This window comes from Gobius niger (genome assembly GCF_951799975.1).
Source record: "Gobius niger genome assembly, chromosome: 20".
Classification (NCBI taxonomy): Eukaryota; Metazoa; Chordata; class Actinopteri; order Gobiiformes; family Gobiidae; genus Gobius; species Gobius niger.
In genome coordinates, this window is record NC_136871.1 from 15,146,993 (window position 1) to 15,172,191 (window position 25,199).

Genomic DNA, 25,199 nt, shown 5'->3' on the forward strand with positions numbered 1-25,199 from the left:
GTGGTTCATTCTTATTTATGATTTCTAGACACTCATGCGGTTTGCTTGTAATACTGGTACATCCTGAAATGAGATTTTAACTTCGTCTTCGTCATATAGTTAAACATTAGTCTCGTAACAATCAGAGGAGTAATCCATTTATAACGCGCTGCTTGCGTCGTGAGGCTGAAGCCTGAAGTGTTGTGATCACTCTCTGCGGGACTTTTGTGCTTAAGTGCATGACACGGGTGCCAGACATACAGGCCCGAAGTGGAGAGGTGTAAATTCATTCTCATTAGTGCCACAAGGGGAAGGCAGTGCTGTTGAACTGGGGGAGTATCTGCTGACCTGGCAACTTCACTATGAATCAATGAATAACCATGAATAAAGAGAAGACCAAAGCAGACCCTCGAGGTAAATTGTTGGTAATAAAATCTACAGTGCAATTGTATTATGAGACAAACAAAATCAGGGCTTCTTAAGAATTGTTTGTTGGCCATCTGGAAATATTTTTAAAGGAATTATGTTGACAAGACCTGATGTGTTAAATATATTTTTAAAAAAGGCACAGTTGTAAAAGCCCATCTGTCTGTGTAAATAGGCATTTCATTTAGCATTCACACTAATCTTTGCTTGCGATATAGAACAGCGCTCCTTTTCCAAATTCACCCTGGACAGCCCCCGTGATTGGCCGCCCAATCAGCCGAGAAGCCAGTATCACAGATGCTGTCTCTCTAACTAATTGCATGAAGGCAGCGCCGTGCGGAAGACGCAGGTGCTCGTTCTTGTTGTGAAGTGACTTTGGCGCTTTTTGCCTCCTTGTGTTTTCTGGAAGTTCTGAGCAAATATTTTCAGAGGCGTCCTTAGCTGGAGTCTGATTGCACGTTAAAGTACAATTGTGGTGGGGCCCCGCACAAAGGGTGTGTTAACAGTGGCAATGAGGAGAAAAATCACACTCATCAAAAGGAAATGCTACTTTTTATTAGCAAGGCACAGCGAGAGCCAGCTGCTCTTTGGAAGGATGCTCAGAGGCAGTTACAGCAGAAAATTAGATTCCGATAAATGAAAACCTGCTATTTTATAAACCGTTCTTTAATGTAATTCAGCAGTTCATTGTGCAACCCCCAAAACATCTAGCTTCACTCGTCACATTCAAAATCTACTACAGTATATAGTATGTATACTTGAGCAACATTTGTGTCAGTTAACAATAAACAAACCCCAAAACAAAAACTGTCCCACATAGGCACATATCAAAATACAAAAGGCACTTATTGATAAAACAACCAAAACCTTAAAGGCACATTATGGAGCTTTTTAAGCCCAAAGAAAAAAAAAACGTTATATCTTCTGACTGCATGGGTTGTTAGTGTGGCGCCTTTACTTTCTATCACCTTTAAAAAGCTCCAGGATCAATTGTTTTATAGGTTTTCTGGTGAGACAGTGAACAACTAGAACCTCTAAAAACAACATACAGCAGCCGGGTCATTAAAAGGACAAATCTGCTCTATTAAAAGCCTTTCAGCCCATACATTTGATAAAGTCTTGAAGAGAACGTTTTGCTTATAGATTGAAATGACAACTATGTGCTCAGTCAAATGCACATGCCGTTATGGACTCCCAAAGGTTGCATACTTCTCAATAATAATAACTACCTCAAAACAACTCAACATGAAAGTGCCCCTTTCCCCCTTGAAATCCCAGTTCAATAAAGATGCATAGTGTGAATGTATGCATTTAGAAATCAATTAGTCAATAATTACTCAGTACATTGCTTTGCTTTCTTCCTTTGTTCCATCATTATTAAAACAAAGGCACTGATTTAGATTCCTACATGCCTATATCCGATTTGATGAACAGGCAACAGTCTGAGAGTCTGAGTCTGAGACCATACAAAGTTGTCTACTCGTCATAACCTATTTTTTGCACAAATCTTCAGTGTTGCTACCTTCCCTTTAGAGAGGCCATTCTAGTGAACACATCTCGCCCTTGGCCATGTGCCCATCCCTGCACTCTCCGCGAGTATTCTAGTGTTGGGCTCTACTCTTGGCCCGCTGTGAGCACCTGGATCTCGGGATATGTTGGATATGTCTGCAAGCTCTCGCCTCTGGGACATAGCAAACACGACGTGCTCCAGCTTGCTGCGAATGGCCGAGTAATGACACTGGCGTTCTTTGGCCAGTTTATAGAAGCACTCTTTTAATTCTCTGTCTTTGTATTCATGGTTGAGGAGGTGCTTGGTTAGAGGGGTTTTGCTCTGGTTTTGGTTGCTGTTTTTTTTTGGTTCAGGGGCAACTTGGAGCTCAGCGCACATGTGGTTGTCTGCATAGGAAAAGCTCGTCTGGGTACAAGCGTGGCACGGCACTTTATCATCACCCACTATTTTGTTGCTACCAGCCAGGATCTCCTCATTCTCTATGTTCTCCCCTAAAGTGGATGCATCCGAGTCCAGACTTGCCTTGCGACCCACCTCGGCGATTGCTTCGCCTTTAGACTGGCCCAGTGATTTTTGCGGTGTGCGTGTTGGAGTGCTAGTAACACACAAACGCTCGGTCGGTCTCTGCTTTGGCACAAAAGGTGATGTGGGCACCGGTGGTTTTAGGAAATGATGATCGAAGATGCCACTGTTTCGGACGCTGGGGGGTCTGTGGGCGTTCAGAGGTGAGGACTGGGCGTAGAGGATTCGAAACTCTTCGTCAAATTTCTCTGATATCTGCCCAGAAAGCTCAACCAGGTTGCTGCTGTTGAGTTTGCCGTCCGTCCAGTTGAATCTGAGGAGAATGCAAAGAGTTACTCTTTATGGGATTAGGATCATTCAGCCAATCAGAGAACAGACTCTATTTATGATGAATATGATGCATGGTAATTTTGAGGAAATGTGTGTGAACGTGAAGTCCATTTTTACTGTTTCGAGGTAAAATATCTTATTTAGGTTGATCATATAAGAAAAAAACTATGGTAGGTTATTTCAAATTGAATCTACCTGCAAGGTCTCATTATGGTTACCCCGGGTTTGACAAATTAGAATTGTGTGCTTTAGAAAAACAAGGAACTGTCCACTTCTTACACTCTAAAAGAAAAAAAAAACATGGCCTAGCAGAGCCATTATAACCAAACTCATTATTTTTCCATGACATATTTTTCGCCGGATTATTAAAAATAGAAGGTGCTCTGTGCTTTGTTTAAACCATTGCCTTTCTATGTGTGTGTGTGTGTGTGTGTGTGTGTGTGTGTGTGTGTGTGTGTGTGTGTGTGTGTGTGTGTGTGTGTGTGCGTGCGAGTTTGCATGAGTTTTCCATGCCATCTGTGGTGTGGTGAGTTAGTAGAGTTGTAACTTTGCTCATAATCTCAGTTAAGTGCATTTGATTTTGCCGTCAAAAGGCAGAAGTTGTCCCTTTACTTATGATGAAAGGGTGCCCTTAAGAGATCACAAAATTGGTCATGACATGTCACAGTGTAACACGTTTGAATGAAACAGGTTAGAGGTGAAAGTGTGAGAGAAACCTGCAGCTGTTAATGGAAATCACCCGTGTAGCAGCCAAATTGTAGCTTTATGTTAATCAAGAACAACTTGTCATATTCGATAACTTTGTTGAAGTTTGTCCTTTTAATTATATTCAGACATTATGACGTTCATTTTTGTGTGTGTGTGTGTGTGTTTGCGCGTGTTATACAGATCTATCAAGGCCTGTCCCAATAATTACAATACTGACTGATGACAATAAATGAGCTAAATCTTTTTGGGGCTTTTTATAATCTGAAGTGTGTTTATATTTCCATTTTTACCATGTCTGTGAAAACTTGCTTACTCGAAACATGTGAAATAGCAGATAAATTGCAATCACCAATATTAAAAGGCCCTTTTTTTATTTTGGTATGTGTAAAGGTCAAACATTCTTGTGCAAGGCATATAATTTAGTGCACCTTTAGCGTCATTATACCTGTAGGAACCCGTAGCCACTCTGTTTCCGTCAATCAGCATGAATCTCTCGTGAACTCGGCCTGTAATCCGTGCTCCCGATCTCATGTAATAAGTGGTGCCCGTGATTGTTCTCACTCTCATTTGCTTGAGGGATTAAAAATGAACAGGGAGAAAGAACAGTGAGTTACAGCAGACAGGCAGCCCCACCCTGGCATATCTCCCATCCTAAAGGACACATTTGAATGTGATGCCATATTAATGTTAGTGGTGCGCACAGAGCCACACCCTCCATTAATGAACGCATACCCGAAGATCGTCCAAGTTAACGCCCAAATTTCGGCACATCTTCAGGAAAGCCGGGGCACAGGGTTGATCGAGTAGGAGGTACACCGGGACTTTGCGGTTGCAGCAGGCTTCCTTGAGATCCTTAAAGATGTCCAGGTCTGTGAGAGAGTCTGTAACTATGGCAATCACCTGCAGTGGAAAATTACAGAGACAATACAATAGAATTCCAGTCATGGCAGCGGCAGCACACTCCCAGATGTGGCACCTGAATGTGTTTTTATTACTATCAAATGCAGGGCCCTATTCAAACAGACGCGCTGTCAGACACACTCTCAGTAATGCGAGTGCTGATGAGCTTTCGATTGACTGCGGTCTGTTACCATGGCGATAGGCGGTAACGCTTGGTCAGCAAACAAACTGCTCCTGTACGGGGTACAAGTAGGTGCACTGAAGAGTTCAACTCCATTTCCCTCTTTCATTATTTGTATTTTTGCGGGATGTAATGGAACTCTGCATGTGACTATGTGACTACACTACACCTATCTCAGAATTATTGCTTCACACCAAGGTTATGCCAAATCTTTCAGCATTATTTGTCAAGTCTATAGGAGCCATTCAGTGCTTGAGAATAATTTGAAAAGTAAGAATGAGTTTTGTGAAAGATAAAGAGAGTGCTGTCCTTGGTGAGCGAGCATGGTGGTGTTACCGTTTTGTTACAGTGGGCAATGATAGCAATGTGCTTAAGTTGGTTACATTTCAAAGAACTGCCAGCGTGGGTGAAAAGATTTTGTGAAGCCCTCAAACTATTCCTATTTGATGTGCTTTGGAATAATATGCTCTAATAAAAGAAGCAACATTTGTGGAAAATAGTAAAGCAAGTCATAGCACATCTGGTACGCAGGCTCTCCGCAGGCCCGAGGTGCTGCTCCTGCTGCACTCAGCTCAGCACTGGAATGTTGGAGCACAAAAGAAAAGGCTCAACTGACAGCTCCACATCAAAAACAGACCATGAATATTCATGCCTCCCTCCCAAACCTTTCAAACACTGATTTCTTTAAATCAAGATTTCAAAAAAAAAAAAAACGTGAACTTCTAAAAATGGCAATGATCAAACATATTCCATTGGAGACGTCTGCCATGTATTTTTGGAAGGTACATGGTAGATTTTAATTTTCCCTCTGGTGACCACACACACACTTAACTAGCAGTTAAGTGTGCAGCAGTCCGGGAATTAAAAGAAATATGTTCATTTCACCGCAAATATCTATATTTAATAGCACCAGGTACATTTTTTTGCATGTCAAGTGAAATTAACAGATCCTATTCATTTTCATCACTGGTCAGCATGAATAGCCAACTCCATCTGAGATTTCCCTCCACATAGGTCTCATTATGTGGAAATGAAAGTGAAGCTGGGGGGATGGCCAGTGTAAAAGAACTATATTATCATGTCAATGGTTTCTAAGTATGTTATCTAAGTATATTATTTTGACTCATGGAATTGGAAAGGGTTAGTTTACTCCTCTGCGAGTGTAGACATGAAGTGTCACTCAATGTACCCACTCATTCTTATGGTCTTCATAACTAGGTGTAGTCGCAATAAACATGTTGTGCCTTGGTGCTACAAATGCCCTTGCTTTTGACTCTCTGGACAAAATGTTAAACTGAACTAACTCAATCATGTTTGGGGGCTTTTTTAAGCTATGTTGGCATTAATCCTACAGCCACAGCGCAGTGATTGACCAGGTCGTTTGCCAGGGACGATTAGGCTGAACTCTTCCAAGGCTGTTATGTAATTACTATGCTATCCGTTGGCCCTACGAGTGTTCATCTTCATGTTGTTGGATATGTGTTTTTTACAGTCTGGTAGACGTTTTACTTGTCGTGTCTTCATTACCTCTCTCGCGCTCCGGATCATGCGTCGGGCCGCTTCTTTGCAGCTGTAGATGCATTCCCCGTAGCTGGGCTGGAAGTGCGCCACGGCCCTCGTCACTCCACGGTATGAGCCCGCCGTGAACGCTGGCCAGCCGAGCTCCAGCACGGGGGGCTCCACGTCAGACACCTCGGGGAAATACGTGACCGATGAGCAGTCGACAGAGCTGCTCACGGACACCTCCAGCTGAGGGTCATCCCCGTTCACCGACGCGCACCGGGGGGCCACCAAGGTACGCCTCACGTGCTCGATTTCTTCGTCCGAGAGGAAGTTGGGGATTCTCTCCTTTTTGAGGAAATCCAGGAAGCGATCCAGACCCCCGGACAGCAGTTCCTCTAATGCCAACCGGTGTCTCTCATTGTAGACGTCCTGGAAGTCTTCGAGCGCGACTTTAGAGGCTGTCGACACTAGAGGTGAGTCGTCCAGGCACTGTGACATGGCCATGTTGTGATCTAAATATTGTCCCACGCAGGTAACGTTTGACCTCCATACAGATAATTCGTATTTGGCCCCGTCCCTTCGTCCTCCTCTTCCTGAGCAGGTATTGGCTGTATGATTCCTGGCAAACGTGTTCGGCGTCCTACGGCTCGACGAGTGGCTGTGTCAGTCTAATGTAAAGGCGGGCTCATTGGCTCATTCGGAAACAAACAAGTCTCGTGTACGTCCCTCCGCTCTGCCCTGATCCGGTTACAGCACACAGAGTAGACAGATGCGCAGAGGGCTCACTCTGCTGCGCGCTTTCGCACCAGACCGCTCTTATCACGGACCGCGTCCGCACCACACATGTGGCCTCACTTGTTCTGTCGCGTCGAGCTGTACGCAGTCTATGTTACAGAGAACATTCAGTACAATGGCAACATTGTTCTATCAAGTCACGTATTAATTGTATCTCTTAACGCCATGGGCTTGGCAACAAAAGCAAGCTATGGAGAGCTGGATTTTTTTTTTTTTTTAATGATAGATAGATAAGATCTTTATTGTCTGCCCTAGTAGAGGCAGAAATTCATCTTTGACACGGCTTAAAAGGCATTCAATCATAAAAAAGAAAAACAATTTATTCACCACAACTCTACTATATAATTACTACTATCACAATTTTAATTGATAATGCTGTTAGTGTTGTGTAGACAGAGGTGTCTAATGTCCATTAAAGTACATGGGTTTATCCAATCTGGAACTACTCTTCAATTATACACACAAATGTGGACCATGTTAAGCCTGTTACCTTGCACAGTTTCCCTCCTTTATTACACAGTCACTCAGATAAAATGCATTAATGCTCATGTGTGGCAATAGGCTATTAACCCTATTTCAAAATCACCTTTTTTCCTTCTCTGTTTCAATGTTGCTTTGTAGAATCTTTCAGCTTTGAAGTCTCAAGACTATTCAAAGTCATCAGTGGTGGTAGAGTAGCAAAAATAAAAGGTAAATGTGTTTGGGTAAATGTACCCGAGTGAGTACTAGTCTATTATAAGCGAGGACGAACAGCAGTGTTTTCTGTTTTTATATTTTCAGGTGATTGATTGGTGATTTGTAGCCGACGGTTGATTTTGTATTCTTTTAGCGGTGTTGCATTATTATAGTCCTCTCCTTGTTCATTGATTTAATGGATTATGGATATATTATAGCATGATGTTACAAAAATGTAAAATGAATGTTGCTTAGAGAGCAGTTTAACTCGTACATTGCCTTTATTTCTGTAAAATACATCATGCAGTTCTGTCACTTTATGTATTACTTCTCATTTCTTCATTACTACAGTATATGACTTGACACTGGTATGAGGCTTAAGTGTTTATGCCAAAGCAAGTAAGATGTATGTTGCATAATAATTGGTAAAACAAATCAGGTATATCCAGTAACGCAGGTGCAGAAAGGTGACTTATTCACTGGGAACAAGGAAGCCAACGCAAAGGTTGCAATAAGAAGTAGAAACTTTTATACACCATAAATTATGGATAAATGGGGTTCTGGTGTGCATTAAACTTTAACTCTTATATGGATACAATTACAGAAATAGATCCATCTTAGAGACACTTGTGCACATGTCAAGTGTCTCTAGCAAGAAACCACATATTTTAATCTGCTTTGCTTTTTCATTTAACCCATGCGGTGTTTTTTTAGTCTCTAATGGTTGCACTTGTCATAAAACTTGATGAACAGGTAGGGGCTGTACCAAGGACAAATGCATCCCAAATGTGTCCCTGGATGTTTTGTTTAATGGGATTGCAGGCTTTGATTGTGAGGCTTTGTTCGAAGTTTGTGTCCTTCTGGTTTAAAAGTGTATCGACCGTTTTGGCACAAAAATCTACCAGATGCAACAAAAAAATTGAAAATAACTTGTGCCCCAACCACTAGAAACACGGGTAAACCAGCAGCGTGAAAGCATTTTATTTTTCTTAATGATTCTTCTTTTCTTATACTCCATTATTTCAAGGCAAAGGTCTTTCTCTTATGACATGCGGTCTATATTCCCTAATGTTTTAAACAAATAAATGAATAAAGCAAAGAACACAACACATTTGGCGTTTGCCTACAACTGCTTTATTCCTTTTTATGTAACCAAGGTAACAGTTGACATGAAACTAACGTTCCTCAAAGGTGTGGCGAAGCAGTCGTGTCTTGCAATTATTGGTGAAAAATATATAATCTGACGTATAATTATCTAAAAGAGTCGCCCTGAAATGTTGTTTTAAATAAGACTAATGTTTAAGTGTTTACTGACATTTTGTGCCATCTTTACGCATATGGTACTTGGGGTCAATATAGGCCTTGGACACATTACACAAAGTAAACCCACGCGCTGCAATCGTGACAATACACCTTAGCAGTAGAAATGAACCCGTGCCATAAAACACAAATACACACTCTACACGTTGTGATTGTGCACGTTCTCTGGATATATCCTGGATATGGGCTACGCTGCGCATACGGTGGTTGTAGGAGAACTTAACAAGTTGGGTCAATAACGTGGTGCCGATCCACTTGTCCCGTTAGGCGCAGACTGGAATCAGAGCTTGGCCCCCTGCTTTCGCTGCTGAGTGATTCATCTTCTTGGTAGACACTCTTTGTTTGTCTTGACCCTACACAGCAACAGATAAAGGCTGAACTCTGGGAGGACAAAGTGGGAGTGTACAGCCGATGCACGTCTTCCAAGCGCACGACATATTTACATCCATGTTCGTGGTCTCGGATCAACCGCACAATATCAGTTGGGTTTGCGTTGCGTTTTCTCGGCGTAATCCTCTTCTAAATCTAAACCTGTGGCAGCTGTACTCAGTGGGCCTATATGCGTGCTCTGAAAGCCTTAGGCATGTCAACAAGAGCAATATGGCCAGAATATATATTTGATAATCTTTGTATAAATAGCCACGCGTGTCCGATAGAGACTATGCGACATCTTCCCATCTAGAGTCTTAATCGCCCATCATCTATTTGTCACATTCCCAATTATTTCTAAGCCATGCACTCTAGTGTAGTTTCATAATGTCCCAATTTAGTATAATGGCATTATTGTTGTTATATAACCATCTAATTCTTTGTAGCCTAGCCTACTTATTTTTGCCCTGTTTGCGGGTCTTTCTCGCTTTTACGCACAAGAGATAAACAAGCATCACATCAGTCACAACTTTTTCATAGCTCATACCCTGTGCTCAATTCCCTTTCATATTTGAGTTTTTGTTTGATTTCGGACTAAAACGTTCAGGGCTGTGGTAGATGGCTCGTGCGTAAAAGTTGTGTCGTGATGAGGATTGTGCGTAAAAATAAAGCCATTAAAAGTCATTGGGATAATAGGCTTGTGTCTAAAATTACTATTCCCACTACGATTAATATTCATAGAAGCCTATCAAGACTTTTGTCCCTCCGAAGACTGCAACATTCTTATAAAACACACACGTCTGACCTAATTAAAGGACATTTTGGGCGCTCAATCCAGAGATCACTAAACTCTTCCCAAATCCCAAATTTACACAATGCACTCCATCTGTTGGGGCTGGTCCGCGGCGCCATTGTAGCTATGTATAACCCAATCTGTTCTCGTCCTATAACGACATACCCAAATGTGCGCTGGGCTCCATACGTACCCCCCCTCCTCCTGCTCTCTACTTCCACACATCACATCCCCGCCCCTCTCCAAATTTTAGATGAAAGGGCTTTTGGATTTTGGATGACGCTCCGAATCACGTGTCCATAGGAAATACACTCGCTATAATTTTTTTTGGGAGCTGCCTCGTCCCGCACCGCGGAGTGTTTAGGCGTCTGCATACAGTGTGCCACAGGCTGGAGGGCTAAAGCAATGTAATGTACCTTACCGTGGTCACTGACGGGTTCACGCCAGTTCGCCGGGTTCACTTGAGGAGAGCTCCCACCCCCTGCTCGCCTCCTCTTCTCCTCAAAGCGCTGCGATCGGACCTAATCCAATATTATTCATTTATATTTTAATGTCGGAACCCATTTTTACCCGGCGACGGTTGAGGTAAGGACACTTCTGCTCTTGGGTAGTTATTGGTGAGCTTCAAACTTGTTAACTGGAGTCATGCCTTGCATCGGAATATAGAATTTTCATATGGTTGCTGTAGTGAAGGCAGTTTATATGAAGTCACCAATGTATAAAATGGCGACAGTAGGTGAAGGGGGGGTGGAGGGTTTTTTGTGGGGGGCATATGCATAAGGTTATACGGAGTGCCACACTGTAACTGGGCAAGTGGGCTCCGTAGCGAAGTGTTGATACCCCACACAGCCTTGTGAATGGAGTCAAACGGGTTAACTCAGTCAGTTTGTTACGCTTCTAACAACGTCTGCTCCAGTTCACGCTCCTGCTTGCTCTATACAATGTGGCGTATCTGCCTATTTTACTGCTCAACGCGCGTATTTCCCCCGCTGTGTGCTGCTGGAGAGAGTTGTGAAATACTTCTCAACACACTCCTACAGTTTCTTGTTCGATAACGTAGTGAGTCCATAGGCGTCCTAAACGCAAACAAAGTGTCTGTTTTCACCCTTTGATTGTTCGACAAATTCCCCACAACAGAAATGTAGGCCTGTATCTCTCCATGCCATAGGACTCCTTTTCTTTCATTTCCTCATCTTCCTCTTGCCAATGTGCAGCTGCCGACTCACACTCGCTCACACATACTGTACAGTAACTCGTGCTGATTTTATACAAACATTAACACACATGGCGTATATAAATACACTCCCTGTAAAGTGACTATGAAGTTACAGTATCTTTCAGTTCCTAAATATTATTGGCCTGGCTCTGAAAGCCATGTGTCCTCCCGTGCCCCCGGGAGAGGGACCTCTGCTGACTAATGTGTGTCTGTGGATCATGTGTGCACTGCTGCAGGTCTGTAACATGAAAGCTCTGTCAAACAGCGCAGATGAATTGGCGCATGCTCATTTAGGAAATATTTGTGTAGAACATGTTACATATATAATGTAGGTCACAAGAAGCATTACAGAGAGCTGCGGTACTGTATTTTGATAAATTAGTATGTTTTTGAACTCCAGAGGGTGTCTCCAGTGTGAAGTCTAGTTCAGTGGTACTTGTGCTCTCTGATAGTTCATTTGCAGGCGTGTGTGATGCACACAAACAAAGGTAAATGAGCTCTGGCCGAGGAAGCCTGGCTCTGCTCCGGCTTGGCCCGGTGAGACTAGAGTGTGTGCAGGCTTTTAGTCCAGCAGGGCGCTTCCACTGGGGGAATGTCAATTCCCTTTGTGGAGCCCTGGGAACGTTCCTCCATCGCCCTTCTCGGAACTGCTCTAATGAGGCCAAGCATATTGCCTTTCATCCCTCACTCCCTGCACCAAACTCAGTTCCTTCCAGAGTTTTGGTTATGGACACAGCGGGCTGTTTGTGTACACAGACAGTGTAGTGGGCCGACGCTGCCCACTGCCCTGGGCACGGCTATGTCCAGGTGGCACCCTCCTTCTCTCAGAGCCCCGGCCTGAACACCTCTCCACATGCACCACTGTATACAGTGGATACAGCATTTACAGTTCACTTGGTGCAACCCTTCTACCAGGACATACCACAGCAGGGCATATGGTCATGATTTGCAAATTTAACTGACATGGACTGTAACATTCCTGAAATTTACAGTATGAAATACTATGAAGTGCCAAGCACATCAATTAACCAGACTTTTCAAAATACACAGGCATTCACAAGAGTGCGTATCCCGTGATCCTTGCAAAATATTGTGCTGAACACATTGCTTAGGGCTATTTTCTTTGCAGTAACCCAGTCCTATACAGGGTTCACTTGTATTTGGGTCTTTCAGACCTGTGCTATTGCTTTTGTCACCAGACCAATGCCGTATCGAAGCTCAGGGCGCTCAAAAGCCTCCCCACAACAGCATGTTTGCTCAGTTCCAACTAAAAGAAATGCCTTGGGGGAAAGAACCTTGGGGCTAGTGTTGAGAGCCCCTGTTACTTTCACGGTCTCATGTAAGAAAGATTTGGTCAGCAGGGGTTGGCGTTTGCCAGACTTTGGCAGTTCGAGGAGCGTGTGATGTCAGCCATTTTAGGATGGTCACTACAATGTGCACTACGCCGCCATCTTTCTTCCTTCTGTTCTTAAGTTGCTAAACAAATGCTTGGAGTCTTGGGTACAGAACTGAAGAAGTTATTCATAAAAAGTTATGCAGAATGATGCGTGACTCAGATTTCGTGGTGCTCTATGGTTTATTTGTCTACCAGTCACTAGGCCACACATACTGAACTTTGGACAATATCATTTTTTACCAGTATGATCAAATGGGACACAAGATAATTTGGCCAAGTTAAGTGTTAACGCCCGGAGGTAGTGAGCCCATAAGAGTGCTCCATGTGTGATGTGCCTGGTCTTTTCTTCTGCTTTTTGACACCGCGTCGGATTGCTTGAGCAGTATTTCACAAAATTTAATTTGTAATAAAGGAAATAAATTAAGTGTATGATGGAAGGTTTGTTTTACAATTTATAACTGTGGTTCTGTAAAGAGACTTAAATTGTTTTGTGAAATTTTCATTCAAATATAATAAGATATTGCATATTATATACAGTAGCAAAAGTCACATTGTTTACACCACAGCTATGTGGTGATATTGTCATTATTGTTGTTTTATTCTTTATTCTGTATTCCGTCGCGTCCCCAGCCCTTGTACAAACTGTTAGCCCTCACTCTGTGTACGACTGGTGTTTTTTTCACCAACCGTGATGCAGGAATGTCTCTGTTGCTATGCAATTAAGAAAGCGAAGTAGTGGTTACGGACCTCACCCGAAGTTACTGTAAAGAGACTTGAACCATGACTAGACTTTTTAAAGATGGCTGTCAGGGATTAAGTTTGCTCCGGATGCAGTGTGAGGAGGAATTCACTTTGTTTGTGTCTTGAGGTCGGTGGGTGTGGGCAGGGGACTCGGTTGTGTGGCGTGGTGGGCAAGGGGAAGAGAGGAGTTGCCATGGTGATGTTAACACATGAGTGGCACCAGCGCCCGGTCTCCCAGTGGACGCGGCTGCAGTAGTGGAGGTGAGGGTGTGTGTGGAGATTAGGCAGAGGAGGAGAGCGATGGCTGACAGCACCTGCGTCTCCGACATTAAGACATGAATATGCACACAGCACTCTGGTGTTACAATGGGGAGAGAACAGAGCAGCCATGTCTTGAACACAAAACTGGCCACGCTCAAAGATGCTGCTAAATCAGACATGAGCTTATGACCCTGTGCATCTTGAACGCTCCCTGAACATAACACTTATGCTATACAGTCAAATGTAAAAAAAACAAAAAACACTAAAAACCCTGCTGAATTTATATAATATTTATTATCCTCTCTCCTTCAAGCTGAACTAAAAATGGTATTCAGTAAAAATAAAGGTTTCCAATTTTTTTTTGTATTTATAACCAAGTTCATTTGTAATATTGTAATGTGTGATAACTTCAAGTTACGGTGTCCTCGTCAGCTTGATCATCATAGTGAACAAAATATTACAGTGATAAATGCTTCTTACATTTGTGTATACATGTGTATAAAAAAAAAAACATATTAATTTTTGATTTTGTCCTATAAATAAGACAGTCATCACTCTTGTAAACCATATATAGTTTACTTTATATACCTTTTACTTACAATATTTAGTTAAAGTTCACGCTGATTAATATTAATATTGTGATTGCTATTATTGTTATTTTATTGTTCGCCTACTGCACTTGCCTGCACATACTGTACGCTCAAAAGCTTGTCCTTTCATTTCTGACACACCAAAGTCCTCTATTAGTCCCTGCTGGCAACCTGACGGACACCCCCGGACAGACTTACAAACAAAAACAATTTAAAATTCAACCAGCCATGCTTGTCTGTGACTACCCAGCGCCAGATCACATCGTTGCTCTTCTAAGTGAGACACCATTGTTCCCCATTCCCCATCTCTTCCACAATGCTTCGCGTTAATTGCTCTCCATGTCTGGCTTATATTTGGATGTCCAGCTGATCCACTCACATGACGGTAATCTATTTAATGGAGATTTGGCAGAAAAATGCGGCCGCCACATTGTTTTTAAAAATATATATATTTGGAGTTTTTCCTTTTTCGTTCCAGCCCAGACACCAGGTCAATTTGGGTGTTTTGAAGCAGGCTCTCCAGACAGATGCGAATCACTGTCAGGAATAATTAGACACAAAACAAATGTTGACAAATTCATGCCTCCTGCCTTTTTTTTTACCTTTTTTTTTTTTTTTTTTGCTCATCAGAGAGTCCTTGCCAGTGATGGGGTTCAAAGAGACGGCGCTAACTGTTGTGGAGGTGCAATAGGAGTGTGTGCGCGCCTGTGTGTGTGTGTGTGTGTGTGTGTGTGTGTGTGTGCGTGCGTGCGTGTGTGTGTGTGTGTGTGTGTGTGTGTGTGTGTGTGTGTGTGTGTGTGTGTGTGTGTGTCTACGAGGTGTCAGCGGGGAAGAATATTGAAACAGCACACTGAGCCTGTCATCATCATCAGTCACTTTTCTCCCAAATGTCGGGAGTTTGTCTCCCTTTGTCCTTGTTCCTCCAGTCTGCCTTCCACACTTTCGTTCAAGTGACACAACAAAACGCCAATCTCTGTCTGCTATAATGTCAACTGTAGGTGACCTGGCCAATGGGAGTGGCTCAATCAGCGGACTGTTTTGAATTAAATTTTAATGTCTCCATGCTGCCTGCCTCTTCCCCCTGGTAGCGGGCTGGCGGTAGACTGGGCCATGTTTTTGTGTTGTAATATTGTAATTACTGCAGCAGTTTATGAGGTGCTGAAAGAAATACTCGCTGCCTCCTTTCATTGGGTTTGAAACTGGAGCAGAACCCTCAGCTTTTTGTGCCTTTTAAAAGTACAAAAGGAGATAATTAAATATTAATGAGATGTAAATATAATATTGTTATGGAAATCGATGTGTAAGGGCACATAAGGGAGACCTCCTGCAAATCTTAAAGCTGCAATTTAATCATGCGGAACGCATAAAGCCCATCAGAATTTAAACTTGTCATAATCCTATTTGTTCTGAAACGCTTGTGTTAAAACAAAAATAAAAGGGATAATATCCAATAATGTTTTATTGTTTATGGTCGGACAATAAAATACACATAAATGAAATGAAATGAAATAATATATTTACTAAATGCATTCATCTACGGTCGGTCATATGATAAAAAAAATATATGAATATTAAAAAAATACCTGTCTGTTTTAAGGTTATACAAATTGGGGGAAAAGCACGGTTTCGAATCAATGACACATTAAATTAGTTTTTGACCATGTAACATTCATACACCCATACACACAACTGTGGGCCTGTTGATGAATGTGTGACAATGATAATGTGTATAATCAATTAGCATATTTTTGAAAGATAATGTCATAATACATTGTTTTGAAGTGTCGTAGTGTTGTACTCCTCTTTGTCTGTTTAACCCATTGCACAACATAATTTATGCTTGGAATATTCATCAGTATTGTACAGAATAGTATATAATAACCACTACTATGTCCTGGATAAGTGCTTGTTGAAGAAATCCTGCATTTACAAATGACTTGTCCGCCCACATTCTTTTCATCTTTGTCTTTTTTTTTTTTTTTTTTACAAGAATTGTTACTAGGTTAATTACTGTAGCGTCGCTTCATTTTATTCCTGTTTCTGAGCCTTCACTTATCATCGTCACGTGAAGAACTTGTACAGATGCCATCTCCAATCCTGACTCGTGGGTGTTCTCTGGCTTCTCTTCTTCACACACCGGACTGTCTCCGTCTGCCCCGATCCAAAGGGCTTCCTCCCCTTGTGCCAACAGGCCAGTGCCAGCACGGGACATACGACACAGTTGGGACAGTGATCGTCTGAACCGTATCTACCTCTCTGCTGTAACACAAGGCCCTGCTTTTCAGTACAAGCCATTCAGTGGCTCTCAGTCTGGGAAGCCTCAGTGTCTGGTTTATGGGCCAGATAAAACAGCCTTTTCTTTTGATAGATGACCTGATTTTTTACGTAACCTTCCTCAACTTTTGGCTCATCTTTGACTTTCTCATGCAGGAAGTGGGGAGCGGTGTCCCCTCCGGGAGCGCACCAGTCACAGCCTACCACCGTGACCAAATTACTTTGGGCATCACATTATTGTCTATCTGATTCTGTGTGATGCTCCTGGCTGGCATACAGCACACTGTACTGCTTGTTGGACAAATTCAATCGCTTCACATAGCTACAGGGAGCCACCATTGATTCGGCTGGTTCTACAGCAAAGCCAGCCGTGGACAGTCAAACATGCTTTACTGTTACTTTAATGTAACGAAGTATGAGAACTATATTTCTGGCAAGTGCAAAGGACAGTTCCAATCTGTAGATTTCTACCCATATCTTATGCAGAGAACATTAGAGCGTATAATACACAGCTAAAACAAGTGAAAGAACATGTGCTTTCAACAACAATGAACTGAGAAAGTTAAATCTCCTCTGCACCTCCTAATATAGCAGCTCGCCTCTCTCCCAGCTGTTTCCGATACATGCCGCTGTTGCGTGAAAGCACACTCCTAAATCCCTCATTCAGTAGAAGGCAGTTTTGAATGAGCATGGTGTCCTCAACAGGGGTTAATCGAGTGTGCCGTCAGAGAATATCATGACCTCTCTGGCGGCCAAACATACAGCACATGCCTGCGTCTGGATGCTCTGAACCGGGATTACTGCATAAGATGCTGGTGACCTAGTTTTATGTTTGTTTGTTTTGTTTTGCTTTATGCCCAATTCTGTAGATCCGTCCATAGAAGCAGAAAAAAAGCAGGCTAGTTGCGTGGAGGTGTCACAGCCTGTCTGGGAGTGCAGGGTGCTGTTGGGGCAGTCATTGGAGGGCTTTAATTCTGAAACAGATTCATCTTTTATTTACCATCCAGCCGGCCTCAGTGAACATACACGTGGACGCAGTCAAAGAGGACTACTGCGAAAGCACTTTGAAGTGTCGATGAACGCGGTGTGACTCAACATCTAGGCACAAGTGTTTCCAATTGTTTTCATTGTAACAGTCCAACCGGATAGAGAGAAAACCGTTGTTGTTAGCTGTAAGGTATTGGCTAGGGATGTAAGCAGTATACGTGCATGTCCAGGATGAGAACATAAAGCCTGTCTCTATGAGTAGATGGTGTTAGAAGGAGACTCATTTTGGCAGTATGTCACACATCAGTGCATTTTTCAGAACTGGCTTCTGCTGCGCTCTCACTGTAGTGTGTGTATTACACAGTTCACACAGAGGGCACAAGCCTCACTTTGATGTCTTACTTTTCCCTCAATGCTTCAAAAATACTCAGCAAAAATAGAAACGCAACACTTTTTGCTCCCGTTTCTCACAGACTGAAGTGATAGATATTCTGAATGTTTTAAAATAACTCCTTTATTTGTAATACATAGATTTATATATTATATTGTTCACAAAATACAAAATAAATGCTTAAATATGCAGATGAATCGATTGATTTGCATCACTCTGTGCCTTTAAGTGTTTAAGTGTGGCCTGGATGTATTTGCCTCCCATACAAAGTAGATGGCGGAGGCTGTTGTACAATGGCCCTTAATATGTTGTAGAAAATGATTGAATGTATCAGTGGGCACTCTGCTACCATCCTCCAGCTGGCAGGTGATGCCATCTGAATACAACAGTGTCGTTACTGAACAGGTGACACAATAAAACACCCGACCTCAACAAGACTGGCCTACACACTGAGAGGGAGCAGGAACAGCAGAGGAAAATACAACAACGTATCTTAGTATTGGAGTTTGGCCTTCGCTCTAAATCTCTTAACACCAGCTCAATTCAACTTGATGCGTGAAGGTCTAAAACAGACTCGTGTCGTGTTGAATTGAATGTAATTAGCCCTTTGAGAAACTGCAATTTTAACGATATTTTGCTTTCTTGTCTGACGCGTCGACTAAATTCATATTTTACAGGGGGAAAAAACTAACAGTGAATGAGCTTTGAAGAACACAAGTTGTTTTAAGGAAAATCATATTTTTTTAGTTCTGTGTATTCAAACAATTGGCTCCATTGCTGTTGAAACACTCACCAGTGTGTTCTCATTGTCTTGTTCAAGACACTGTCAAATATTTGTGGCTTTTTCAGAGAATAGAGTTTTTAAATTGGAGCCAAAAGCAGAGAAATATCCAAGACAGCAGAGACAATCCGTATCCATCCTTATGACTGGAGTATTGTCGGAAAAGAAAGCCGGTGGATGTGGCTTGCTAATGGATTTGTGCAGCCAGTAAGCTGTGTATTGTGTTCCGTATGCATGCACACGATGTCATGCTGCTCGCGAACAAATGTAGGATGAGGCGGTTAGAGCCGGCAGCTTGTAAATGGCTTCAGATGTGTTTGGAGTAACCTCCTTAGACCTTATGAGAGCGTTGGAGGCCCTGGAATAACACTGTTCTCGGCTCACAGCTGTGAAACTCTCGCACACATGCACCTCACTTTTTTCCTCTCTTGACACCACACCGCACCAAGAGGTGGCACAGTGTAACATCACATGCAAAAGATTTCTTCGCCACGAGTGTCTGAGCGCAGTGCATAATTTACACACAATAGGTTTAGAGAAAGATTTGTGCATTGTTCAAGTAATTGAAAATACTTGAGGATGTAAATTAAAGCAAATTAACCTCAAAATGGACTAATTATTTAGTAAATGTGTGTGTACTGTACTGCATAGTGCAATTCAGCTGCAGGGTTTAGTCTCTTATTACGGAGTGGGGAAGTGCATCCCACTCAAAAGGTGCCAAACCTCTGGGGTGTTCTGAGGACAATTTTCATTTTCGGATGTTAACCAATTCAGAGTGACAGACCAAGGCAAGTGGGAAAAATAGATTAGAATATCCCATTATTAAGACGGCGAGGCAGAAAATGTATATTTCATAATGCTTTTTTTTGTGTGTTTTTTGCACATGTGGATGTCTTCCATTAAAATGTGTATCTTTCAAACCTGTATAAGAAAAGATGAAATATCTGCCGTTTTTGTCTTTGTTGCTTTTTCACCGTCACGCTTCTTTTTTTTTTTTCTAAATTCATAAAAAGTGACAGCTAGACAGTAGTCTGTAAATCCAAGTAAATAAAAGGAACACTGACTGAATGAGGCTGTGTAGGAGTATGTGTATCTGCTCTGCCCAGAGGTTTTCATTATTATGAAGAAAAAGTCATAGAAAGCCTTTATCCACATCTTCAATATTTTGACTGCAGCACAAAATACCTGAAAATATGAAGCCAGGGTTACTTTTCAGAAATAGTCTTTTTACAATACAGGTTTTAGCAAATGATTGTATTAATTTCCGAGTTGCCCGTTTAAAATACCAAGCATACTGTATGTGTAAAATAAAACCCGATAATATTTCACTAGCCCGCTAATTGCCGCACACTTCCCACTCTTCTAACACTGCTTTTCCACCTACACCTATTATCCTGTGTGGTGCTATTGGCATCCTTTGTATTCTGCTTACTGTAATTCATCTAATAAATAATTCATGCCATTAATTTCTTATCAAGTAAATCACAGCCAAGTAATGTACTATTCATATGTGACAGATTTCTGTTTTTTTCACACCAATCAAATTTGAAAAATAAATACACACACCATTCTTTATATGTGGACATTCAGCAGCCTGCCAATTCTCAGTGAATGATTTAAATGAGCAAATTTGCATTTTTTTTTTGTCCTTTGTTTCTTGCAGGATTCTCCATGTGACAGGAGTCCTGCGTCGTCTGAAGGCATGAAGCTACACTGTGATATGGTGGCTGGTCCATGACACTAAAGTCAACTCTACCCTCTCCACTGTCCACCCACCCTCTGTTCTCATCAAGCCAGACCAACCACCCACTCTGTCATCTCCACAGAGAATCACCATGGCCAGCAAAAGGAAATCCACTGTACCCTGTATGATACCATCCAAATCCAAGCATGCGCGTGAGGAAATCATCTTGGGCTCACTCCCAGAGCTTCTACCGACAATCCCAGAGGACAGCATACTCAGCATCTCTGGAGAGGAGTCTGGCCACTGCTCTCACAAGTCTGAGACTGCCAGTGAGACGCAGAAAGGAGGCACCTACAGCTGTCACCCCTGCCATTTTGAATCCAGAGATCTGAACTACTTTTTGGATCACATGCACAACTGCCACTTAGACTTTAGAGCCCAGCCCACCTTCTACTGTCTGAACTGTGGGATGTCAGTAGTTCGCTTTGAAGCTCTTGCTCTACATAACGCAAACACCCACCCAAAAATAATGGAGGGCTTGGTCACTGCCTCCCTGACTGTCAACAAAAGGGATGGCATCACAACTGTGGAGCAGAGCCTTTTCACTGACAGTGGAGAAAATAAGGAAATGGGCATCCCCCTAACCAAAACACCCATTGCAAAGATTATTAAATCTAAGGGGGAGCACAAAAAGATTGTGATTTCTCACACAGTTGAGGTACGAAAGAGAGATACTGGAAAGGATGTAGACCCCAGCATGCTGACAAATGTGCCTGAACTTCAAAATGGGGCTGCCAGTGTTACTGGAGCCTCAGCTATGCCGAGGACCACTGTCTCTCACGAGATTATGACAGTGTCCAACCAAGTCTTTCACCAGCACACTCCCTCCCTTTATTCCTCTCCCTCCTCTGATTCCAATAAGGACCTTCCAAAGGTGATGATCCCCCTAAGCAGCATCCCCACTTATGATGCCGCCATGGACACCAGCAGTTTTCTCAAGACATCCTTTGGCAAGTTCCCCTATCCGACCAAAGCTGAACTTTGCTACCTAACGGTAGTCTCTGATTTCCCAGAAGAGCAGATCAAACTGTGGTTCACTGCCCAGAGACTGAAGCAGGGCATAAGCTGGTCTCCTGAAGAGATCGAAGAAGCAAGAAGGAAAATGTTTAACACAGTGTTCCAGGGTGGAGCACCACAAAAGCGGCCTGCTGCACCACGGCAGGTCAATCACATTGTCCATCACACCGTCCATCACAGCTCTAAAGGACCAAACTTCCCCATGGCCAAAGTTCCTTACGGCATTATGAAAACCAGACCTGTTGGAGTAATCTCTAAACATCCTAACATGTCTACCAATCCTAATGTCACGAGAGTCTCATATTCTACTTCAGTTCTGCCGCCAAGGTTTCCATCTGCTGTCCGAACCCCACAGTTACTTAGCAAGAATATCCCAGCTACTGTGGAATCGGACAAGACTAATGGCCTTGACCTGCCTGTGAGCAGTGCTGGTCTCAGCAGCAGTCGGAGCAGCAGTTGCAGCAGTAGCATTAGTAATGGTGAGACTGTCAATAGGAAACTAGTTAACAACAGCCAGACCAACAGTTCTGCCAACATTAGCAATAATGAGCACTGTGTCGCTGAAATCAATGGCAAACCAAACATAATGAGTTGTTCACCAACTGGATTGGAAGAACAAAATGGTACCAAAAACCCAATGAGTTTAATCAACACCAGCAAATCCCCTCCCTCCTTTAACAATCACATCAGCGGCACTAACAATCCACTAGAACAGCTCCAAGATGATAAATGCGGTGTCAACACCCGCAAGAACACCAACAGAAGTGTTAACAATGAATATGCTAGAACAAGCTGTATCGATAGTGCCCCTAGCCTGAACCACGCCAGCAAATCTCCAACTGAAAACACCAGCACTACTGTCATCACTATGAACTCATCTAATGCAGATGAGAACAAACTCAACTTCTCTCTTAAAGGCATGTCAATCCTACAGCAGCTCATTAAGGATGAAGACCCTCTGGCTCCAGACACAAATGGGCCTGATCTGAAAACACCCCCCCTTCAGATTAACTTCAAGAGGATACAGATGAATGCGCCAGAGAATACCCCGGAAAGTGTTCACCAAGAACACAAGCCTGAGACAACTGAGGTGTCCACCCCTCAGTCATCCTTTTCTCCTCCTTGGAGCAACAAGACCCCACAGCAGCTGCACATCCTCAGACAAGTGTTCTCAAGCACGCGCTGGCCCAGCAGTCAGCAATATGAGGAGTTAAGTGTGCAAACAGGTCTGCCCAAGTCTGAGGTTGTTCGCTGGTTCAGTGATAGTCGGTATAGCCACAAGAATGGGCAGTTAAAGTGGCTTGAGACTTACCAGCGCTTGCCTGCAGACCACGAGCCCCAGATGGGCCACAGTGATGCTGAAACTGAGCTGCAAAAGGACCTTCTAGACAAAAAGAAACTTGCAGAGCAAGACATAATAAAGCACCTTGAAGAAGGAAGCCTGAGCTCAGCTCACCAGATGGTATGGCGGGATTCATACCCACCCCTGCTCGGTCTTATGGGGTCCAAGGAGAGCACCATGAGGGCTGCTCATGAAGAGGCTGCACCTATGGGAGTCCTGCAGGGGCCTTGGTCACAGAGTGCAGAGAACCACAAGCAGCCAGTGGCCAAACAGTCCCTGATTGAACAACAGAATGACGCCAATCAGGCCAGGTACGACTAGGACACAATGAAAATTATAAAAGTTAGAAGTAGGACTAGGGTCTCAGTGTGTGTGCGATTCTTTTGATAGCTCAGTTTCGCTTATCAATTGGAAAACAATATGAGCCAGGTGGAGTGATGAAAGCATGACAGCTTGTGTTTGTAGTCAGTGAATTGTGATGTACTTTAGAAAGGTGACAGGAGATGTGCACACATACAGGTACTCAACACTGATGATGAGCTTATTCAGACAATCAAAGCCCTGTGTTTAAACAGCTATTTTTAGATGAATGTGGGCTGTTGAATTATTGATCAAAAGTGCATGCTAATATATGTGAATTAATTATGACAATTGCCTACAATGATGGACTTCCATAAGGCTATTGAACCTGTGCTCTCCTGTGCTACAGTCTGAGCAGTGTAGGGCACTGTGGTTCAGAACACATGTTGACAGTTTGTGTCTTCTCTGTCTGTTTGTTTGTTTATGTGTGTATGTCAGGGACCGTCTGAGGATGGAGCTCCTGGAGGTGTGAGGTAACAGGCTGGGTCTTGCCAGTGGAAGACCATGTCGGAAGGCTGGCTTGCTCCCTGGCTGTGGTCTACCAGAGTGTTCATGACAGCAGATGTGATTGTAGCTGGACTGTAGGACTCTGACTGTAACTGTGAATACCCCCCACCCCTCCTCCAACTCCATCTGCCATCACGTCCCGCCATCGTCAAAAGAAAGAACTTCTCACCTTCTGAATCCTGTGATGTTTAAAGCCTTTCATGCTTCTTTGTGGTTGTGTGGGGAGGGTGCACAATGAGGTCAGTACGAGGGATCAAAGAAAAGAACGAGAAAAGACGCACACTGACTGGATAACTGACTTGAATAAGCGAAGATAGGATAGGGCCGAGAGATTGTTTCTGGGTCAGATGGAGAAAAGCATATATGAATACAGTATATGATCGAATCTGCACTATACAAGAGAGTTTGTACTGACTGGACAAACACGTGTCGAGGAATTGTTATTGTTGGCTTTGTGATATTTTTTACTTTTTTAGCAACCAGTACTTCAGCACTGCCTTGAATTTTACATTTTCCGTTCTTTGGTTATTCAATTCTATTTACTCTTCTGTAGTTCACTGTAAGTCCAGATGCAATCAAACATGTTTTATTTAGAAATGTATAAATGTTAGTGATCACTTTGCAGTTCAGCTACACGCAAGAGACTATATACAATGCACTAATGAAGACAATGCTAAAAAAAAAAAAAATCACACTGCCCCACAGTAAAGGTATTGACTGCTGTGAAGATCAATACACTACACTGCCCTGCAAATGAACAGAGAAAAAGCCTGTCACGCTAACGTTGCCTTACTCAGCTCTGTCTATGTGTTGATGACCGTATGTCCATCACCTTGCTTTTCGGCTATTGTGCTGTCTTTAAGAAGAGAAAAAAAAAAAAAGGAACATGAAAAAATTAACATGCCAGTGCATTGATGGTCACTGTTGGTCTATATCTGTGAAAAAAAAAAAAATCTTGTGCTGCTTTCTGTACACTTGGAGATGTTTTAAGCTGTAATTGTATCAAATATTGTTACAGGCAAAAACAAATTATCAATTTGGTCCCTAAGCACTGACAGAGTGAGATATTGTGCTTGCTAGAGAGCCAAATGAGGAGAACTTTGCTCCTCTTTCTGAATTTTCTTGTGTTATATAAACATTCAGTCACTACATGAATCCTATTAAGCTGCATCTTTGTCAAGCTGCTAATAGCTAAGAACGGTGCTATACCATCCAAAGTGAAATTGGAGGTTGATCTCCTACCAGCAGTGTATGCACTTGTGTCGAATGTTACAAATTATTTTGGTTTTAAATAAATGGAATCTGGACTTACGGTGTTATGATCACTTTAAACTTTTATGAAATAGTCTGATCGTAATGCACTGTTGTATCATCCTTTCTACACTTATGAATCTTTACAGAATAAACAATACTCACCAAGTAACAATGTCGCATTTTCATCGTCAGGACACACACACACACACACCAAGGAGTAATTAATTGAAAGTTATTCAGTGGGAGGTCTGACAGCAGAGGAAAGCATGTAGCCTCATCTACTGGTGAGGCGCTGACAATGCAGCTGGTTCTGGTGGTGGAAGTATA

At 42.7% G+C, this 25,199-nt stretch overlaps 2 protein-coding genes across 3 annotated transcripts; one reads left to right on the plus strand and one right to left on the minus strand.

The window, feature by feature from the left end:
- Window positions 1–1,321: 1,321 nt before the first annotated feature.
- Window positions 1,322–6,884, minus strand: fam83d (family with sequence similarity 83 member D). The gene is made up of 4 exons (XM_079578682.1): window positions 6,084–6,884; window positions 4,208–4,375; window positions 3,921–4,045; window positions 1,322–2,750 (listed from the first exon to the last, which is right to left on the minus strand). Exons 1-4 carry the CDS (start codon window positions 6,561–6,563, stop codon window positions 1,949–1,951), a joined length of 1,575 nt encoding a protein of 524 aa, XP_079434808.1. The 5' UTR covers window positions 6,564–6,884; the 3' UTR covers window positions 1,322–1,948.
- On the plus strand, window positions 6,392–25,044 carry zhx3a (zinc fingers and homeoboxes 3a). 2 transcript variants are annotated; one of them, XM_079578681.1, is made up of 3 exons: window positions 6,392–6,532; window positions 20,312–23,062; window positions 23,550–25,044. In XM_079578681.1, the coding sequence occupies exons 2-3, from the start codon at window positions 20,484–20,486 to the stop codon at window positions 23,581–23,583; spliced, it is 2,613 nt and encodes an 870-aa protein (XP_079434807.1). In that variant the 5' UTR covers window positions 6,392–6,532; window positions 20,312–20,483; the 3' UTR covers window positions 23,584–25,044. The 2 variants fall into 2 exon arrangements, with proteins under 2 accessions (XP_079434807.1, XP_079434806.1); XM_079578680.1 differs by lacking the exon at window positions 6,392–6,532 and adding an exon at window positions 10,341–10,596.
- The last annotated feature ends 155 nt before the right edge of the window (window positions 25,045–25,199 follow it).

Excerpts from the sequence above, each read along its gene's own strand:
- zhx3a (XM_079578681.1), top strand. The coding sequence starts at position 20,484 with ATGGCCAGCAAAAGGAAATCCACTGTACCCTGTATGATACCATCCAAA. Across the intron at positions 23,063-23,549 it reads AATGACGCCAATCAGGCCAG|GGACCGTCTGAGGATGGAGC; the intron begins GTACGACTAGGA and ends TGTGTATGTCAG.
- fam83d (XM_079578682.1), bottom strand. The coding sequence starts at position 6,563 with ATGGCCATGTCACAGTGCCTGGACGACTCACCTCTAGTGTCGACAGCC. Across the intron at positions 4,376-6,083 it reads TGATCCGGAGCGCGAGAGAG|GTGATTGCCATAGTTACAGA; the intron begins GTAATGAAGACA and ends TTTCCACTGCAG. Across the intron at positions 4,046-4,207 it reads TTAACTTGGACGATCTTCGG|CAAATGAGAGTGAGAACAAT; the intron begins GTATGCGTTCAT and ends TAATCCCTCAAG.